The sequence below is a fragment of the Eubalaena glacialis genome, chromosome 18 (genome assembly GCF_028564815.1).
Source record: "Eubalaena glacialis isolate mEubGla1 chromosome 18, mEubGla1.1.hap2.+ XY, whole genome shotgun sequence".
NCBI classification, from domain to species: domain Eukaryota; kingdom Metazoa; phylum Chordata; class Mammalia; order Artiodactyla; family Balaenidae; genus Eubalaena; species Eubalaena glacialis.
The window spans coordinates 18,817,801-18,840,057 of NC_083733.1; the positions used below are offsets into that span (position 1 = coordinate 18,817,801).

The following is a 22,257-nucleotide window of genomic DNA, read 5'->3' on the forward strand; positions in this document are numbered from 1 at the left end:
CAAAAACACTTGAAAAAGAAAAAATAAAAAAGAATTAGTAGTAATCACTGAATCCAACTATCAATACATATAGGACTAAGCTAAATAACAGGAGTGGTGGGACATGAGGCAGGGAGATGTCTATAGATCTGAAAGGAAGAATAATATAAGCAACAAAATTCAGGAGGTAGAGGGTAGTGCAGGGGGAAGAAGTTTAAGAGAGACAATTACCTCATTTTTCAGAGAAGGGAGCAATTTATACCATCTAAATCTAAAACAAAAATTCAATCTCTCAATAATTTATTTAATCTCTTTGACCTTAGAAAGATCTTTTAGGACCTCTTAGAGTGAAGAACAATATCTAAGATTCAGTAGTTCATATAGTTTTATTTCTGTTTCATTTTTTAAATGTTTCATTCAAGTAAAATTAAAGTTAATATTCAATTCTTATGAGTCAAAACTTACATATTATATTTTATACACTCGAATATTATATAATTATAATAATTTCACTTTAGTTTTATTTTCTTCTAATAAATTCAAATAAAAATTAATTTAATTACAAAGATGTCCAACATAATCCTATCCTTAAAAAAAATCCATGCATTTTTCTAGTCATCCATCTAGTCTTCCACTAAACATACACATAGAGAATTATCTGGAATGTTAATCAAATGTTAACAACTGCTTATTTCTGAGGGGTTTAGATTTTAGGTATTTTATTGCTTTACTCTTTCTATTTTTCTGTATTATTTGGACTTTAAACAAGCATGTATTGTACTTATAAACATACCACAATTTTTTCTTTTTTAAATCAGAAAAACAACTATTTGACCATTATAATCTTTCCCCAGAGTTTCACCAGCTGGAGAGTCAGTCCAGGAAGAATATCTTTTAGCCTAGCAAAAAAAAAAAAACCTCAATGCGGAAGTGCTGCTATATCAACAAGGACACAAAACCTCAATGTAAGCTTTCTAGGTTTGAAAATTTTCTCTCTTCGGGCTCAGCAGTACCTGACTGAATAGACCGTATCATTAACAGATGTATGGTATCTGCAGAAACACCCCCAAAATCTCATACCTTCACAACAGGATGTCCCCCAGTAGATGCTTTTACTGCTCCTCGGCTACCTTCAGTTTCATAATGGGCTCGATGATGAGTTTTAGGTTGCACTTCTATTTTCAGTTCATATTGTCCAAAATGAGTTGGTAAAGGCCAGTCTAGTGGAGGTAATGAAGACGTGCTATAAACAAAACACACAAAGATGCATTTCACCACACTAGTATTGTCAAGCAATGATTCAAATTACTTGCACCAACATTTCTTCCCATGATCATTGAAGCAAAGTATTCAAAAAATAAAATAAAATAAACAAAACTTCAGTTAATAAGTTATAACACTGGATATGGTGGGTGTTTAAGAAATAATTCTTTAACCTGAAGAATAAAATCAATTTTATCTACTTTTTAGTTTCGTATATATATTTTTTAAAAGGACAAATTCTAACATTTCATAAAACTGTAACTTTCTCAAATATGTGTATATAATTACAAAAACAATCAAAATAATTTAAACAGCTTAAAGGGGAGAGGTTCATTTAGATATATTAGCATTGAAAATATGGCATTAGAAAAGAAACAACTTCTATGTCCACAGGTCAAATATTAATGGACCCAAACCTAGAATGATTTGTATTAGAAAGTAATATCTTCTTAATGATTGGTGAAATGGGACTTTAAAGGTCTCTTCTACCTTTGAAATGCTATCATGCCTACAGTAAATTCCTAAATCATTTCATTACTTCCTTGAATGTCCTCAGCCTAGCTTTACCAGCTACTCTGAAGCTCAAAGGTATTAATTTTTATTAGTCTGAAGCAACAACTCAACTTCATCAACTCTCAGCGAGTTTCTGCACTTGTGCAAGCAAACCCTTAAAAAGATTAAGATAATTTTCAGATGCAAAGTGATGGGCTCAAAGGAATCTTCAATACCATAATTCCACATTATATTTTTCTAAAGATCTAGATCCAGAAATAAACATTCATACCAACGAAAAACCATTTTTAAAAAAAGTAAACAGACCCAACTCCGTGTGGGGATTTAATACATGGTAAGTTGTCTTTTCTAATCAATTATAGACTAGATTGATTCTATAAATGGCATTGTGATAACTGATAAGCCATTTAGAAAATAAAGTCATTACAATAGTCTTCACTCCAGTCCTTAGCCGGACTCAAGATTCAAAAAAAAATATATATATATATATATAAAATTTATAAATACAAATACTACATATGTTACGTACACATATTATAAAAATTATACATAAAAATTTTGTTAGAAACTTGTGAAAGTTAGTTTTTTTGTTTATTTGTAGTTACTTTAGAGTGGGGTAGGCTTTCAAATATAACATAAAATCCAAAAGCCGTGAAGGAAAAGACAAACTTGAATATATAAAATTTAAAAATTCCTCTACAACAACAAAAAAAGCACAAACTTATAAAGTCAAAAGACAAAAAAAAAAAATTATGGAAAAAAACACTTGCCACAAATATAAAAAGCAAATTTCACTTGTATATTGAGTTCTTAAAAATATAAAAAGCCTATTCCCAAGTGGTTTTATTAGTAATTTAATTCAAACTATAATCAATCTTTTACAAGAAGCTTTTGTGGACAAGAAAATTCCTTCTAGGGATTCTTAAATGTAATTAATTTGCTATTATCTACAATTCATTATACACTTTTAAAATGGTAACTTTAGCCTATCTAAAGACACTTTTAAGACTAAAAGGAAAATAAATGTGGACTTTGTCTGGAAGAAACTGAAGGAAAAAAAAAGGAGGAGGAAGAAAAACGGTCAAATAATTCTATATAGATAATGTAGTTACATGCCACCAATAACACATAAACATGAAAAATGACCATCATCTATTTCCATCAACTCACCGAAATATAGGGGTGTGACCAGGCTTTGGTTTGCTCCAGGTAAAGGGTGAAGGAACTGAAAGAAATTGGTCACCAGATGAATCTTTCTTTAAAAGATACTGAGATCCAAGGCCATCATCTATTGAAGTTTCCCGGGATGGTGAAAGATTCCCTTGGTCATCTGAACAGAGCTCTAATTTTCCTGGTAGTACGGTAGCTTGATCTTCAGAAGTCTTCCTTGTTTTCAGAGGAATATCAGTCTCTACACAGTACTGAAATGGAAAAAGTGCAGGGCCAAGGCCTGATCCACCCTGGACAGAAGCATTGAGCCAGGTATCTTCTGTTACACTTCCCCTGGGGGAGTGACCAGGAGAAGGAACAGGTGAGTGATGAGGCGAAAGGGACCCAGCATAACAAACCTCAGCACTAGAGTGCCGCCGTTTCCCACAAGGGGAAGTAGGCCTTGATGAGGGTCCTGAGGCTGGCCTGGGGCTCAGCCAATTCTCATCAGTGACACTAGATCTAGGAGAGTGGCAAGGAGATTGCCTAGGTGACAAGGAGTGTCCAAGTCCATACTGTTGATTCCAGGACTCTTCTCCAGGGCAGCCTCCTGGGGAGCCACCAGGAGAAGTCAGAGGGGATCCGAGAGTAAATCGGGCAGCAGCTTCATTCAACTCCGAATCTACATCATCATAAATATGTGAAAGAGATTCACAAGAAGACGCATCTGAGAACCAGCTCCTAGAAGAGATGCTGCTGGCAGGACTAGGACTAAGGGAAGACTCCCGGTAGGATGGCTCAAGAGGAAGATAGAGATGATCTCTAGAAGGCCTTTCCAAATATTCCCTTTCTGGGTCATTTATGTGTAGGTCATCTTCATGAGCATCAATTTCTTGATGACAGTTAGGAGAGATGGATGTAATTTGAATACTTGGGCACTCAAAGGGTTTGGGACCACCTAATGGGCTGTATTTAGATTCAGGAATTTCACAAGTTCCTTCATAGTTTTTGTGACCTTGGAGCTGAAACGATGGTGACAAAACAGAAGAGTGAGACGGTAATCCATGATGTGGTAAGCAAAGTGGTGAGTTTAAAGTAGATGGAGGTGGATCTACATTAAAGATGTAAATGGATGCACAATCATCTGGCTCAAGATCTATGGGGGTTGGGGGGAACAAAAAAGAAAAAAATTAACAAAACAAGAAATTAGAAATCTTAGATGTATAAATTACTAGATGAGAATGTAAATAATAATCTTGAGAGGAAGAAAGTGGGACATAAAATGTACATTAGCTCCACTGAAGAGTGGTGTGTGTGTGTGTTTTAATGTATCTGATTATTTCTGCAGATATACATAATTATCACATATTTAATTTTTTCTTTTTCTGTATTTCCGTATTTTCCAAAATAAGAATCTGAAAACAATAAATACTTTTATAAAAGAAATAATCATATCCATAATTCTAAAAAATATTCACAGAATTATGTAATGATATGATCATAGAAATTCAGCCTCATCTGGGGTCTGCAGGTTAAAATGGAGTAAAGGATAAAGCAGAGTCTTTGAAAGGTTTTTAATTATAAGTATACACACTAGTTTATTAATGCAAAGTATTACAGACTGAAATTCAGGAGACCTAGACACTAGCCTACCTCTGCCATTAGTTGTGAGCTTAGTCACATATTTTCACCTCTCCAAGGCCTCAGTTTCCTTGCAATAAAATTCAGGAAATGTTTATGATGAACAGAAAGAGGTCTTCCCTTCAGTCACACCATCAAGAATTCATATCTTTGGTCATGGCAAACCAGGTTACAAAAGCCACATGACCCCACTGGATCCTTTACCTCAACTAGAAAGTAACAGGGCTTTTAACTATTGATTAATTGTTAAAGTAATCTCATAAAGGCAGAACTTTTAAAATGTACCCCTTGCTAGAGTAATACTAAATAAGTCCTGCCAAATTACCTACTGAGAGCACCTGCAGCAATAAGGGTATTTTTGCAACTTCACTTTTAGGAAGGAGCGATTATTTTCCATTTTCACAGAGGCAGAAGAAGTACTAACCCCTCATACAAGGTGCTGGTTGAACACCTTCACTTTTTCCAAAGAGATCACCACTGGGAAACCAAAGACAAAACTGTTCATAGATACAACAAAGAGAAGCACAAATCTGTAGCCTCTTCTCAAAAGTACTCAAGTAGATCACATTATTTAATTACATAAGTACCAGTGGAAAATAACAAACACATGTCTTTAGACTCTTGGTGTCATTAGCCAGCATCCTATAATTTAACTACCTCCATAAGTCCTAGATTTTGGAGTTTTTAAGATGTTCTGTGGTTAGTGAACATACTCAGTAAAGAGTTCTTACATATATTAAAACAACAAAACAAAACCCCCTAGGTTTAAACCCTGGCTCTACCTTTCCACCACTGTGTGAACATGGACAAGTTATTTAACCTGCTTGAACCTCAGTTTTCTGAGGCACTTTTTTCTATAAAACTGGAAGGCTGTGAGTAGAGTATTACCTGAAATGCACAGGACCATTTTAAGGCAAGCAACCTAACACAATGACTAATATAGCAAGAACCCAATACAAACCTTATTTTTTTAAAATTCTGAAATATTTCCTAATAAATTGAAATACCTTTCTAAGTATACCGCTCACTCCACTCTCTCACCCCACTTACTGAATCAAGAAAAGAAGGAAATGAGAACTCCAAAGAAGAAAACCCATCTGTGACTTAGATAAAAAGCTGAAGGGGGCTTCCCTGGTGGCGCAGTGGAATCCACCTGCCAATGCAGGGGACACGGGTTCAAGCCCTGGTCCGGGAAGATCCCACATGCTGCGGAGCAACTAAGCCTGTGCGCCACAACTACTGAGTCTGCGCTCTAGAGAGCCCACGAGCCACAACTACTGAGTCCACATGCCACAACTACTGAAGCCCGCGTGCCTGGAGCCCATGCTCCACAAGAGAAACCACCGCAATGAGAAGCCCGCGTACCGCAACGAAGAGTAGCTCCCGCTCGCTGCAACTAGAGAAAGCCCACGCACAGCAACGAAGACCCCAAGACAGCCAAAAATAAAAACAAATAAATAAATTTATTGAAAAAAAGGAAAAAAAAAGCTGAAGGGAAAAGTTATTAAAAATAAACAACAAGGACTTCACTGGTGGCACAGTGGTTAAGAATCTGCCTGCCAATGCAGGGGACACAGGTTCGAGCCCTGGTCCGGGAAGATCCCACATGCCGTGGAGCAACCAAGCCCGTGAGCCACAACTACCAAGCCTGTGTGCTGCAACTACTGAAACCGGCACGCCTAGAGCCCGTGCTCCGCAACAAGAGAAGCCATCGCAATGAGAAGCCCATGCACCACAATGAAGAGTAGAAAGCCCGTGGGCAGCAAAGAGGACCCAACGCAGCCAAAAATAAATAAATTTATTAAAAAAATAATAATAAACAACAAAATGAAGAGGTTTGGGGGAAAATGGGGAGTGACTGCTAATGGGTATTGGGTTTCTTTCTGGGGTGATGAAAATGTTGCAACAGTGACTGTGGTAATGGTTGCACTATTCTGTGAATAAACTAAAAACCACTAAATTGTAAACTCTAAATGGGTGAATTGTACGGTATGTAAATTATATCTCAATAAAGCTGTAATAAATATATAGTGAACATAATATGTATATTTTTCACAATTAAAAGTATTTTTTAAAAGTTAAAAAATTTGTTTATCTGACTATAAGAAAATCATCAAAGAAATTGTAAACAAGTGCTATCACCTCACATTTAACATTTTCATGTATGTCCTGGTCTACATGGGTATATATTTTATACAGTTGGACCATAACAGTTTTGGGTTTTTTTTAAACCTTTTATTAAAGGATAAGGTACATACACAAAAGTACACATAAGTATATAGTTTGGGTAAACTGTCACAAACATACACACCCTGTAATAGCTCCCTTTAAAAAAAAGAACACAGGAGGAGGGATAAATTAGGAGTTTGGGATTAGCAGATACAAACTACTATATAAAAAGCAGATAAACAACAAGGTCCTACTGTATGGCACAGGAAGTTATATTCAATATCCTGTAATAAACTATAATGGAAAAGAATCTGAAAAAGAATATATATATATATATATATATATATATATATATATACACACACACACACACATACATATCTGAATCCCTTTGCTGTACACCAGAAACTAATACAACACTGTAAATCAACTATACTTCAAAAAAAAAAAAAAAGAACATCTCAGAAGTCCCCCTTTGGCTCCCTTCCAAGTTATTACCTCTCCCACAAAAGTAACCACTATACTGACTTCTAACAGCCTAGATTAGTTTTGCCTATTTAACATACAACTTGGTCTTTCAATTTTTTCATATTATATTGGGCTTTATAAAGTTTCTAAACAATTTTCAAGGCCATATAAAATGTCAAAAGTCAATGATCATAGTTATTTCCTACTTTTTACTCTGATAAATAATGTAGCATTGAACATCTCTATACCTATAGCTTTTTATCTTCTTTTGAAGTAGTCTTCAAGGATAAATTAAGGGCAGAGTTACTAGATGACAGGGCACACACATTTTTAGCACTCCTACTACACAGAGACATTTGTTTCATAAGACTTGTTTTAATTTGCAACACTGGAGGGACATAAGACAGTTTCTTCAACCAAGATGTTATTTTAAAATTTAGTGTAATTTAGGACTAAAATGGTTCTGTATGAAATATGATGTTTGTAGGCTGCAAAGAACAGAAAACTGAACTCAAAGTAGCTGAGGGGGAGGGGCAGTATTTTTCATCCAACAATAACACCAGGTCCAAAGGTAGAACATCTCCAGTGTAGGTGTTATTTCTTCAGTTCAACAAAGTCATTAACCAGTTTCTTTCTGTATTCCCATTTTGCCATTTTGCAGGTGCTAACTTTGTCCTATTCACTTTTCAACCATATATGTGTATTTTGCCCTAAAACCAGAAGCAATGTGATCATTCATTTAATAAATATTTTTTGAGTAGCTACTATATAGCAGGCATGTTGTAGACACCGAAAACATGAGTAAGCTTTACATATGAGTAAAGTCACCATCCTCTTAGAACTTATATTCTAGTAAAATGTCAGGTGGTGATATTTGCTATAAGGAAAAATAAAATAGAGTAAGGAGAATGGAGTAGGGAAGAGGGGAAGTTAATTTAGGTCAGAAAAGGGCTCTTTCTCCAATGTTTGAGGAGATACCAAAAGGATATGAGGAATGAGCTATACAGAGATCTAGGGGAAGAATATTGTGGGTATAGGAAATAGTGAGTGCAAAAGGCCTGAGAATGGAGTATTTTTGGAGTGTATGAGAAAAAGCAAGAAGGCCAGTGGGAATAGAGTGAGGAGATAAAATGATAAGGGCTTGGTGGGGGGTGGGGCCACTGGCTACTCAAGTAAGGCCTCACAAACCAGTAGAATGACTGGTTTTTATTACGAGATGAGAAACCACTGGAGGAGTGTAAGCAAAGGAGTGTCATGATCTGATATACATAATCTGATATACATTTAAGAGACTATTGTTATAAGCCAGGTGCAAAATAATGGAGCATAAGGACCCAGGAGGTGGTGGGTTGTAAAAGTAGAGGAAACATTAAGAAGTGAGTTTTTTTTTAATTATGGTAGAGCTGTCAGAACTCACTGATGAATTAAATGGGAGAAAGAGGGGACTCAAAGATGACACCAAGGTTTTGGGCCTGAACTATTACAAGAACAGTACTTCTAATTACTGAAATGAAGGAGAAAATGAGACACAGTTGAGAGATACGAAATAAAAAAACTTTACTTTGGACATATTAAATGTGAGATTCCAATAAACTTTCCAAGTAGAGATATCAAGTAGATAGTTACATTAAAAAGTCTCAGCCTGGGGACTTCCTTGGCAGTCCAGTGGTTAAGGCTCCACACTCCCAATGCAGGAGGCACGGGTTCAATCCCTGGCTGGGAGCTAAGATCCTGCATGCCGCACGGCGCGGCCTAAAAAAAAAAAAAAAAAGTCTCAGCCTGGCCATATAAATTTGGGAGTCTTATGAATGTATAGATAATATTTGAAGCCATAAGACCAGAAAAGATGACTAGGGAGTGAGTTTAGATAGAGATAGATATAGAAGAAAGCAGGCCACAGGGAGATCAGCTTGGTGCTTTGCAATGACCTAGAGGGATGGGACAGGGAGGATGGGAGGGAGGCTCAAGAGGGAGGGAATATATGTATGCATATGGCTGATTCACTTTGGTGTACAACAGGAACTAATACAGTATTGTGAAGCAATTATACTCCAATAAAGATCTATTAAAAAAAAGAAGAAGAAAGCAGGCAACTGAGGCATAGAGGATTCCAAACTTTAGCGACAGGGAGACAAAAAAGAATGGATAAGAAGAAGAAGAGACAGTCAGTGAAATGGAAGAACCAAAAGAGTGTGGCATACCAGAATCCAAGTGAAAAAAGTGTTCATTCATTCAACAACTATTTATAATGTGATTAGTATTTTCTAGGAATTGTTCTAGATGCTAGGTATAAATAAGACATGCATGGTCCTTGCCCTCATGAAGTGTACAGTCTCAGAGGAGATCGACAAAAACAAAAATTAAAAACTGTAAGTATTACTAAGTGGTGGGAAAGAGACTAAAGAAGGAACCTATTTTAAAGAGAGTACAGGGATGGCCTTTCTGAGAAGGTAGCATAGGAACCAGCAAGCAAAGAAAAGGGAGGTGGTGGTGGAGAGGCATGGGTATTAGAGCTCCAACACCGGGGGACAGTATAAGCAAACTCTGAGTCAGATAAGACCTTGGCTTCTTTGAGGAAGCAAAAGGTCAACTATGGCAACAGCTAACAACTGAAGGGGGAAAACTGAAAGAAGCAAAAACCTAGAAGGATCGTGGTAAGGAGTTTAAATTTTATTCTAAGGATAATATAAACCATCAAAGTTTTAAAAAGGAAATGCATGATCTCTATTATATTTGAGGATAATTTCATTCATAAATATATAGTAAATCTGGGATTGACCAGAACAGGAGGGTTTCATTTTTTGGATCAAGAGTTTAAAATGGGGACTTCCCTGGTGATGCAGTGGTTAAGAATCCGCCTGCCAATGCAGGGGACACGGGTTCGAGCCCTGGTCCGGGAAGATCCCACATGCCACGGAGCAACTAAGCCCGTGCGCCACAACTACTGAGTCTGTGCTCTAGAGCCTGTGAACCACAATTACTGAGGCCCGTGCACGTAGAGCCCGTGCCCTGCAACAAGAGAAGCCACCGCAATGGGAAGCCCGCGCACTGCAGCGAAGAGTAACCCCTGCTCGCCACAACTAGAGAAAGCCCGCGCATAGCAATGAAGACCCAACACAGCCAAAAATAAATAAATAAAAAATAAAATAAAATAAATTTATATATATATAAAAAAAAGTTTAAAATGGCAGATTAAAAAACTCACCCCTGCAGGTGCACAAAAATGGGACTATACTTAATTCCACTAAACTATACACTTATAAATGGTTAAGATGGTAGATTTTATGCTATGTATAGTTTGCTAAAATTTAAAAAACTGCTGGCACCTTGGTTCAAAGCAAGACAGCAGCACCCAACTATACAAACTGTCACTGAATTCTTCACCACCATACTTTTGTAGTTAAAAAAAAAAATCCAATTTTACTTAGAAATGTACCTGATAGGGACTTCCCTGGTGGTGTAGTGGTTAAGACTCTGCCTACCAACGCAGGGGACATGGGTTTGAGCCCTGGTCCGGGAAGATCCCACATGTCGCGGAGCAACTAAGCCAGTGCACCACAACTACTGAGCCTGAGCTCTAGAGCCTGCAAACCACAACTACTGAGCCCACAACTACTGAAGCCCACGCGCCTAGAGCCCGTGCTCCACAACAGGAGAAGCCACCGCAATAAGAAGCCCATGCACTGCAACGAAGGATAGCCCCCACTCGCTGCAACTAGAGAAAAGCCCGCACGCAGCAACGAAGACCCAACACAGCCCAAAATTAATTAATTCATTTTTTAAAAAAAGAAATGTACTTGATAAAGTAGCAAAAATTATCAATTTATTAAACTTCAACCCTTTGGGGGGGGGGAAAGGGTGGGGGAGAAGGGAAGAAAGTCACCCTTGGAAGATGTAGTTTCATTAAAATGTAATTATTGTACCAATGCCATTTTGTGTTGAATAATGCTGAATTCCACACCCTTCCCCCAAGTAAACTGTAGATGAAGAAACATTCTATATCAGAATGATGTCTTAAAGCACTGCAGAGATTTGCATACAAAATTTGGGGGAGTGCTGTTTTATCTTTTTCCTAAATGTCACCAAAGTCCAAGCTCTGGAAATGATATGAGCGGCTACTACAATCTCACTATGATAAACAGTCCTACATCTAGATTTCCAACTCTAGAATTCTCAAATTCATGGTGCTTCAGTAATTTGACCATCTCGAGACGTATTTGCCCCCTTCAGCCACCAGGGGGCCCCAGGCAAGCATGCAGTAATCTGGGCAACACAGGTTTCCTACAAATGTATTTGCTTAAACTGTAAAGCAGGGGTTGGTAAAATATAGCCCACAGGCCAAACCTGGCCTACCACCTGTTTCTGCACAGGCTACAAACTAAGAATGGTTTTTAAATGGTTGGAAAAAATCAAAATAGTGTTGTTTAATGACACAAAATAATGTGAAATTCAAATTCTGGTGTCCACAAATAAAGTTTTATTGGAATATAACCATGCTCATTCATTTATATACAACCTATGGTTACTTTCATGGAACAAAAGTAGAGCTGAGTAGCTGTGAGAGATAATGCTTCCCACTGTTACTTGGTGCACTAACAAACTGCAGTGATACAGTTCTATGTGCATCTGAGCGCAAAGCATATTGATGCATTGCAACATTTTTTAAAACTTACTGGTACATACCTACCGCTAAAAAACAGGAAAGAGAAAAGTGGACTTCAAATTGAATGCCATGCTTTTAAGGCACAGTAGAGTGTGAGTTATCTTATCAAATTAGATGGCAAAGAATTATGTTTATTGTGCAATAACATTATGGCTGTGCTATAAGAATACCTTATACATCAGCATTTCCAGTAAGCATTCATCACAATACTCCCAACTCACAGGAAAACAAGAGAAAAAATGAGAAAAAACAGAATACCTTATCACAGCAGAATTTCTTCAGAAGAAGAAAAAATTAAAATGAGGCTGCAACCAAAGAAAGTTTCTGAATGGCTCATCTGTTAGGCAAGCAAAGAAAGCCACTTACTAATGGTGATTTATTAAATTGTGTTTGACTGCAGCAAATGAAGAAACTTCAGAGAAAATAAACTAGTAAAGACTATCAGCAAGGATGGTTGGTTGAAAAATTGAGGACACTGGTAGCAACATCAAGAGGCAATTACAAAACAAGGCAAAAGGTTTCAAGCTTTTCCTTGGCTCCTGCTGTGTAACCAAATGTTACTGATTTTACTTAATTATTATTTACTTGAAGACTCAATGCAGAGTTTAAACTGAAAAATCAGCCTTCTATGAATAGTCTGCATGGAACAACTTCAGGCAAGAATATTTTCAAAGTTGAGAAAATAGTTTAGTACAACCTAAGTGTACTCTGTTAGGATGTGTTGTAACTGGTACTGGTAGAAATATGTACGAGAATACTATGAACAACTGCATACCACCAACTTAGACAATCTACAAGAAATGGGAAAATTCTTACAAACACACAAATTACCAATAATGACTCAGAAGAAACAGAAAATCTCAAGAGACCTATATCAAGTAAAGAGATTGAATGAGTAGCCAAAAAATCTCCCCAACAAAACAAGTCCAGGACAACATGGCTTCTACCAAACATTTAGATAAGAATTAACAGCAATCCTTCTCAAACTCTTCCAAAAAAACAAAAGAGTAGAGAACACTTCCTAACATTCTACAAGCCCAGTTTTACCCTGATACCAAAACAAGACAAAAATACCACAAGAAAACTACAGGCCAATATCTCTTATAAATATAGATGCAAAAATTCTCAACAAAATACTAACCAAATCTAACACCACATTAAAAGGACCAAATGGAATTTATCCCAGGAATGTAAGGGTGGTTCAACATACAAAAATCAATTACCACATTACCAGAATGAAAGAAAAAACCACACAATCATCTGAATTAACACAGAAAAGGTATTTGACAGAATTCAATACCCTATCATGATGGAAAAAAAAAAAAACTCAGCAAACTAGGAATAAAAGGGAAGTCCTTAAAATGATCAAGGGTGTTTATGAAAAACCCGCAGCTAACATCATACTTAATGATGAAAAACAGAAGGCTTTCCCCCCCCAAATCAGGAACAAGACAACGACGCCTGCTTTCACCACTGCTATTCAACATTGTATACTGGAAAGTCCTAGCCAGCAATTAGGCAATAAAAAGAAATAGAAAGCATCCAGTTCAGAAAGGAAGAGGTAAAACTATCTCTATTTGCTGATGACATGATTCTATATATGGAAAATCTCACAGAATCCACAAAACACAACTAGAGCTAATAAACAAATTCAGGAAAGTTGCAGGGTAGAAGATCAACACATAAAATTCAGTTGTGCTTCTATATGCTGCAATGAACAATCCAAAAAGGAAACTAAGAAAATTCTATTTATAATAGCCTCCAAAAGAATATAATACTTAGGAATACATTTAACCAAAAATACTTGCACACTAAAAACTACAAAATTTTGCTGAAAGAAATGAAAGAAAACCTAAATAAATGGTAAGAGACTTCCCTTGTTCATGAATTGGAAGACTTTAATATTGTTAACACTGCAATACTCCACAAAGCAATCTACAGAGTCAATACAATCTCTACCAAAATTTCAATAACTTTTTCTGCATAAATGGAAAGACCAATCCTCAAATTTATATGTAACTGAAAGGGGCCTAGAACAGCCAAAATAATATTGAAGATGAAAAACGAAGCAGGAGGACTCACACTTCACAATTCAAAACTTACTACGAAACGACAGTAATCAGAACAGTGTGGTACTGGCACAAGGAAAGACATATAAACTAATGGAACAAACAGAGCTAAGAGTCCAGAAATAAACCCAAAACATCTATGGACAATTGATTTTTTTAATACAATTTTTAAAGGTTACACTCCATTTACAGCTATTACAAAATATTGGCTATATTCCTCATATTGTATAATACATTCTTGTAGCTTATCTTACACCCAATACTTTGTACCTCCCACTCCTCCAACCCTATACTGCCCCCCCCCCCCGCCCACTGGTAACCACTAGCTTGTTCGCTATATCTGTGAGTTTGCTTCTTTTTTGTTATATTCACTAGTTTGTTGTACTGGGTTGCCCAAAAAATTCGTTCGGGTTGTTCCATAACATCTTACGGAAAACCCAAACAAACTTTTTGGCCAACCCAATATTTTTTAGATTCCACATATAAGTGACATCATATAGCATTTGTCTTTCTCTGTCTGACGTATTTCACTTAGCATAATGTATGGCCAACTGATTTTCTTTCCTTTTTTTAAAACTGAAGTATAGTTGATTTAAAATGTTGTGTTAGTTTCAGGTGTACAGCAAAGTGATTCAGTTATACTTATATATATCTATTCTTTTTCAGATTTTTTTCCATTATAGGTTATTACAGGATATTGAGTATAGTTCCCTGTGCTATATAGTAGGTTCTTGTTGTTTATCTATTTTTTGACATAGTAGTGTCTATCTGTTAATCCCAAACGCCTAATTTATCCCTCCCCACCCTTTTCCCCTTTGGTAACCATATATTTGTTTTCTATGTCTGTGAGTCTATTTCTGTTTTGTAAATAAGTTGATTTGTATCACTTTTTTAGATTCCACATATAAGTGATATCATATGATACTTGTCTTTCTGTCTTACTTACTACTTCACTTAATATGATAATCTCTAGGTCCATCCATGTTGCTGCAAATGGCATTATTTCATTCTTTTTTATAGCTGAGTAACATTCCATTGTATATGTGTGTGTGTGTATACATATATATATATATATATATATATATATATATATATATATATATATATGTATACACACCACATCTTCTTTATCCACTCATCTGTCGATGGACATTTAGGTTGCTTCCATGTCTTGGCTACTGTAAACAGAGTTACTATGAACACTGCGGTGCATGTATCTTTTTGAATTAGTTTTCGTCTTTTCTGGGTATATGCCCAGGAGTGAGATTGCTAGATCATATGGTAACTCTATTTTTAATTTTTTAAGGAACCTCCATACTGTTCTCCATAGTGGCTGCACCAATTAACACTCCCACCAACAGTGTAGGAGGGTTCCCTTTTGTCCACACCCTCTCCAGCATTGATTATTTGTAGACTTTTTGATGATGGCCATTCTAACCAGTGTGAGGTGATACCTCACTGTAGTTCTGATTTGCATTTCTCTAATAATTAGTGTGTTGAGCATCTGGCCAACTGATTTTTGACAAGGGTGCTAAGACAACTCAATGAAGAAAGAACAGTCCTTTCAACAAATGGTCCTGGGACAACTGAATAACCACATACAAAAGAATGAAGTTGAACCCCACCTCACATCATACACAAAAATTAACTCAAAATGGATCAATGACCTAAATATAAGAGCTAGACCCATAAAACTTTTAGAAGAAAATATAGGTGTATACTTTCATGACCTCAGATTTGGCATGAAAGATTTGGTATTCTTAGATTTGACACTAAAAGTATGAGGAACAAAAGAAAAACTAGATGAAATGGACTTCATAAAAATTAAAAACTTTTGTGCTTCAAAAGATACTATCCGAGGAGGAGCCAAGATGGCGGAATAGAAGGACATGCTCTCACTCCCTCTTGAGAGAACACCAGAATCACAACTAGCTGCTGGACAATCATCGACAGGAAGACACTGGAACTCACCAAAAAAGATACCCCACATCCAAAGACAAAGGAGAAGCCACAATGAGACGGTAGGAGGGGCGCAATCACAGTAAAATCAAATCCCATAACTGAAGGGTGGGTGACTCACAGACTGGAGAACACTTATACCACAGAAGTCTACCCACTGGAGTGAAGGTTCTGAGCCCCACGTCAGGCTTCCCAACCTGGGGGTCCGGCAACAGGAGAAGGAATTCCTAGAGAATCAGACTTTGAAGCCTAGTGGGATTTGATCGCAGGACTTTCACAGGACTGGGGGAAACAGAGACTCCACTCTTGGAGGGCACACACAAAGTAGTGTGTGCATCGGGACTCAGGGGAAGGAGCAGTGACCCCAGGGGAGACTGAACCAGACCTACCTGCTACTGTTGGAGGGTCTCCTGCAGAGGCGGGGGGTGGCTGTGGCTCACCGTGGGGACAAGGACACTGGCAGCAAAAGTTCTGGGAAGTACTCCTTGGTGTGAGCCCTCCCAGAGTCTGTCATTAGCCCCACCAAAGAGCCCAGGTAGGCTCCAGTGTTGGGTTGCCTCAGGCCAAACAACCAACAACAACCCAGCCCCACCCATCAGCAGTCAAGCAGATTAAAGTTTTGCTGAGCTCTGCCCACCAGAGCAACAGTCAGCTCTACCCACCACCAGTCCCTCCCATCAGGAAACTTACACAAGCCTCTTAGACAGCCTCATCCACCAGAGGGCAGACAGCACAAGCAAGAAGAACTACAATCCTGCAGCCTGTGGAACAAAAACCACATTCACAGAAAGACAGACAAGATGAAAAGACAGAGGGCTATGTACCAGATGAAGGAAAAAAATAAAACCCAAGAAAAACAACTAAATGAAGTGGAGATAGGCAACCTTCCAGAAAAAGAATTCAGAATGACAGTGAAGATGATCCAGGAACCTCGGAAAAAGAATGGAGGCAAAGATCAAGAAGATGTAAGAAATGTTTAACAAAGACCTAGAAGAATTAAAGAACAAACAAACAGAAATGAACAATACAATAACTGAAATGGAAACTACACTAGAAGGAATCAATAGCAGAATAACTGAGGCATAAGAACAGATAAGTGACCTGGAAGACAGAATGGTGGAATTCACTGCTGCGGAACAGAATAAAGAAAAAAGAATGAAAAGAAATGAAGACAGCCTAAGAGACCTCTGGGACAACATTAAACGCAACAACATTCGCATTATAGGGGTCCCAGAAGGAGAAGAGAGAGAGAAAGGACCAGAGAAAATATCTGAAGAGATTATAGTGGAAAACTTCCCTAACATGGGAAAGGAAATAGCCACCCAAGTCCAGGAAGTACAGAGAGTCCCATACAGGATAAACCCAAGGAGAAACACACCAAGACACATAGTAATCAAATTAGCAAAAATTAAAGACAAAGAAAAATTATTGAAAGCAGCAAGGGAAAAACAACAAATAACATACAAGGGAACTCCCATAAGGTTAACAGCTGATTTCTCAGCAGAAACTCTACAAGCCAGAAGGGAGTGGCATGATATACTTAAAGTGATGAAAGGGAAGAACCTACAACCAAGATTACTCTACCCGGCAAGGATCTCGTTCAGATTCGATGGAGAAATCAAAAGCTTTACAGACAAGCAAAAGCTAAGAGAATTCAGCACCACCAAACCAGCTCTACAACAAATGCTGAAGGAACTTCTCTAAGTGGGAAACACAAGAGAAGAAAAGGACCTACAAAAACAAACCCAAAACAATTAAGAAAACGGTCATAGGAACACACATATCGATAATTACCTTAAACGTGAATGGATTAAATGCTCCAACCAAAAGACACAGGCTTGCTGAATGGATACAAAAACAAGACCCATCTATATACTGTCTACAAGAGACCCACTTCAGACCTAGGGACACATTCAGACTGAAAGTGAGGGGATGGAAAAAGATATTCCATGCAAATGGAAATCAAAAGAAAGTCGGAGTAGCAATACTCATATCAGATACAATACACTTTAAAATAAAGAATGTTACAAGAGACAAGGAAGAACACTACATAATGATCAAAGGATCAATCCAAGAAGAAGATATAACAATTATAAATATATATGCACCCAACATAGGAGCACCTCAATACATAAGGCAACTGCTAACAGCTATAAAAGAGGAAATCGACAGTAACACAATAATAGTGGGGGACTTTAACACCTCACTTACACCAATGGACAGATCATCCAAAATGGAAATAAACAAGGAAACAGAAGCTTTAAATGACACAAGAGACCAGATAGATTTCATTAATATTTACAGGACATTTCATCCAGAAACAGCAGATTACACTTTCTTCTCAAGTGCACATGGAACATGCTCCAGGATATATCACATCTTGGGTCACAAATCAAGCCTCAGTAAATTTAAGAAAATTGAAATCATATCAAGCATCTTTTCTGACCACAACGCTATGAGATTAGAAATGAATTACAGGGAAAAAAACGTAAAAAACACAAACACGTGGAGGCTAAACAATACATTACTAAATAACCAAGAGATCACTGAGGAAATCAAAGAGGAAATCAAAAAACACCTAGAGATAAATGACAACGAAAACATGACGATCCAAAACCTATGGGATGCACCAAAAGCAGTTCTAAGAGGGAAGTTTATAGCTATACAAGCCTACCTCAAGAAACAAGAAAAATCTCAAATAAACAATCTAACCTTACACCTAAAGGAACTAGAGAAAAAAGAACAAACAAAACCCAAAGTTAGCAGAAGGAAAGAAATCATAAAGATCAGAGTGGAAATAAATGAAATAGAAACAAAGAGAACAATAGCAAAGATCAATAAAACTAAAAGCTGGTTCTTTGAGAAGATAAACAAAATCGATAAACCATTAGCCAGACTCATCAAGAAAAAGAGGGAGAGGACTCAAATCAAAAAACTAGAAATGAAAAAGGAGAAGTTACAACAGACACCGCAGAAATACAAAGCATCCTAAGGGACTACTACAAGCAACTCTATGCCAATAAAATGGACAACCTGGAAGAAATGGACAAATTCTTAGAAAGATATAACCTTCCAAGACTGAACCAGGAAGAAATAGAAAATATGAACAGACCAATCACAAGTAATGAAATTGAAACTGTGATGAAAAATCTTCCAACAAACAAAAGTCCAGGACCAGATGGCTTCACAGGTGAATTCTGTCAAACATTTAGAGAAGAGCTAACACCCATCCTTCTCAAACTCTTCCAAAGAATTGCAGAGGAAGGAACACTCCCAAACTCATTCTATGAGGCCACCATCACCCTGATACCAAAACGAGACAAAGATACTACAAAAAAAGAAAATTACAGACCAATATCACTGATGAATATAGATGCAAAAATCCTCAACAAAATACTAGAAAACAGAATCCAACAACACATTAAAAGGATCATACACCATGATCAAGTGGGATTTATCCCAGGGATGCAAGGATTCTTCAATATACGCAAATCAATCAATGTGATACACCATATTAACAAATTGAAGAATAAAAACCATATGATCATCTCAATAGATGCAGAAAAAGCTTTTGACAAAATTCAACACCCATTTATGATAAAAAACTCTCCAGAAAGTGGGCATAGAGGGAAATTACCTCAACATAATAATGGCCATATACGACAAACCCACAGCAAACATCATTCTCAATGGAGAAAAACTGAAAGCACTTCCTCTAAGATCAGGAACAAGACAAGGATGTCCACTCTCACTACTATTATTCAGCATAGTTTTGGAAGTCCTAGCCACGGCAATCAGAGAAGAAAAAGAAATAAAAGGAATACAAATTGGAAAAGAAGAAGTAAAACTGTCACTGTCTGCAGATGACATGATACTATACATAGAGAATCCTAAAGATGCCACCAGAAAACTACTAGAGCTAATCAATGAATTTGGTAAAGTTGCAGGATACAAAATTAATGCACAGAAATCTCTTGCATTCATATACACTAATGATGAAAAATTTGAAAGAGAAATTAAGGAAACACTCCCATTTACCATTGCAACAAAAAGAATAAAACACCTAGGAATAATCCTACCTAGGGAGACAAAAGACCTGTATGCAGAAAACTGTAAGACACTGATGAAAGAAATTAAAGATGGTACCAACAGATGGAGAGATATACCATGTTCTTGGATTGGAAGAATCAATATTGTAAAAATGACTATACTACCCAAAGCAATCTACAGATTCAATGCAATCCCTATCGAATTACCAATGGCATTTTTTACGGAACTAGAACAAAAAATCTTAAAATTTGTATGGAGACACAAAAGACCCCGAATAGCCAAAGCAGTCTTGAGGGAAAAAAACGGAGCGGGAGGAATCAGACTCCCTGACTTCAGGCTATACTACAAAGCTACAGTAATCAAGACAATATGGTACTGGCACAAAAACAGAAACATAGATCAATGGAACAAGACAGAAAGCCCAGAGATAAACCCACGCACATATGGTCAACTAATCTATGACAAAGGAGGCAAGGATATACAATGGAGAAAAGACAGTCTCTTCAATAAGTGGTGCTGGGAAAACTGGACAGCTACATGGAAAAGAATGAAATTAGAACACTCCCTAACACCACACACAAAAATAAACTCAAAATGGATTTGAGACCTAAATGTAAGACCGGACACTATAAAGCTCTTAGAGGAAAACATAGGAAGAACACTCTTTGACATAAATCATAGCAAGATCTTTTTTGATCCACCTCCTAGAGTAATGGAAACAAAAACAAAAAAAAACAAATGGGACCTAATGAAACTTCAAAGCTTTTGCACAGCAAAGGAAACCATAAACAAGACGAAAAGACAACCCTCAGAATGGGAGAAAATATTTGCAAACGAATCAACGGATAACAGATTAATCTCCAAAATATATAAACAGCTCATGCAGCTCAATATTAAAGAAACAAACAACCCAATCCAAAAATGGGCAGAAGACCTAAATAGACATTTCTCCAAAGAAGACATACAGATGGCCAAGAGGCACATGAAAAGCTGCTCAACATCACTAATTATTAGACAAATGCAAATCAAAACTACAATGAGGTATCACCTCACACCAGTTAGAATGGGCATCATCAGAAAATCTACAAACAACAAATGCTGGAGAGGGTGTGGAGAAAAGGGAACCCTCTTGCACTGTTGGTGGGAATGTAAATTGATACAGCCACTATGGAGAACAGTATGGAGGCTCCTTAAAAAACTAAAAATAGAATTACCATATGATCCAGCAATCCTACTACTGGGCATATACCCAGAGAAAACCATAATTCAAAAAGACGCATGCACCCCAATGTTCATTGCAGCACTATTTACAATAGCCAGATTCATGGAAACGACATAAATGCCCATCGACAAACGAATGGATAAAGAAGTTGTGGTACATATATACGATGGTATATTACTCAGCCATAAAAAGGAATGAAATTGGGTCATTTGTTGAGACGTGGATGGATCTAGAGACTGTCATACAGAGTGAAGTAAGTCAGAATGAGAAAAACAAATATCGTATATTAATGCATGTATGTGGAACCTAGAAAAATGGTACAGATGAACCGGTTTGCAGGGCAGAAGTTGAGACACAGATGTAGAGAACAAACGTATGTACACCAAGGGGGGAAAGCCGCGGCAGGGTGCGGATGTTGGTGTGATGAATTGGGCGATTGGGATTGACATGTATACACTGATGTGTATAAAATTGATGACTAATAAGAACCTGCTGTATAAAAAAATTAATTAAATAAAATTTAAAAATTAAAAAAAAAAAGATACTATCAATATGGACTTCCCTGTTGGCGCAGTGGGTAAGAATCCGCCTGCCAACAGGTTCGATCCCTGGTCCAGGAAGATCCCACATACCACGGAGCAACTAAGCCCGTGTGCCACAACTACTGAGCCTGCTCTATAGAGCCCGAGAGCCACAACTACTGAGCCTGCATGCCACAACTACTGAAGCCCGTGCGCCTAGAGCCCATGCTCCACAACAAGAGAAGGCACTGCAATGAGAAGCCCACGCACCAGAATGAAGAGTAGCCCCTACTCGCCACAACTAGAGAAAGCCCACGCACAGCAACAAAGACCCAACACAGTCGAAAATAAAAACAAATAAATTAATTTTTTTTTAATGGGCAAAGGACTTGAATAGACATTTCTCCAAAGAAGATATATAAATTGCCAACAAGCACATGAAAATACGTTCAACATCATCGGTCATTAAGAAAACGCAAATCAAAACCACAATACCACTTCAGACCCACTAGAATGGCTTCAATTTTAAAACAAAAATAAACAAAAAGAAAAGGAAAGAAAAAACAAACAAAAAACCCCTAGAAAATAACA

General features: G+C 37.3%; 1 protein-coding gene across 3 annotated transcripts in view; it reads right to left on the minus strand.

Moving 5' to 3' along the window:
* Nucleotides 1-22,257, minus strand: part of NFATC3 (nuclear factor of activated T cells 3) — a 124,677-nt gene that overhangs the window by 80,828 nt on the left and 21,592 nt on the right. For 2 of the 3 annotated variants that reach the window (XM_061173066.1, XM_061173067.1), the window contains exons 2-3: nt 2,926-4,060; nt 1,060-1,222 (exon numbers count right to left, since the gene is read on the minus strand). In XM_061173066.1, the coding sequence (XP_061029049.1) occupies nt 1,060-1,222; nt 2,926-4,060 (1,298 nt within the window). The remainder of the gene's footprint in view (nt 1-1,059; nt 1,223-2,925; nt 4,061-22,257) is intronic. The other variant, XM_061173068.1, reaches the window with a different exon arrangement.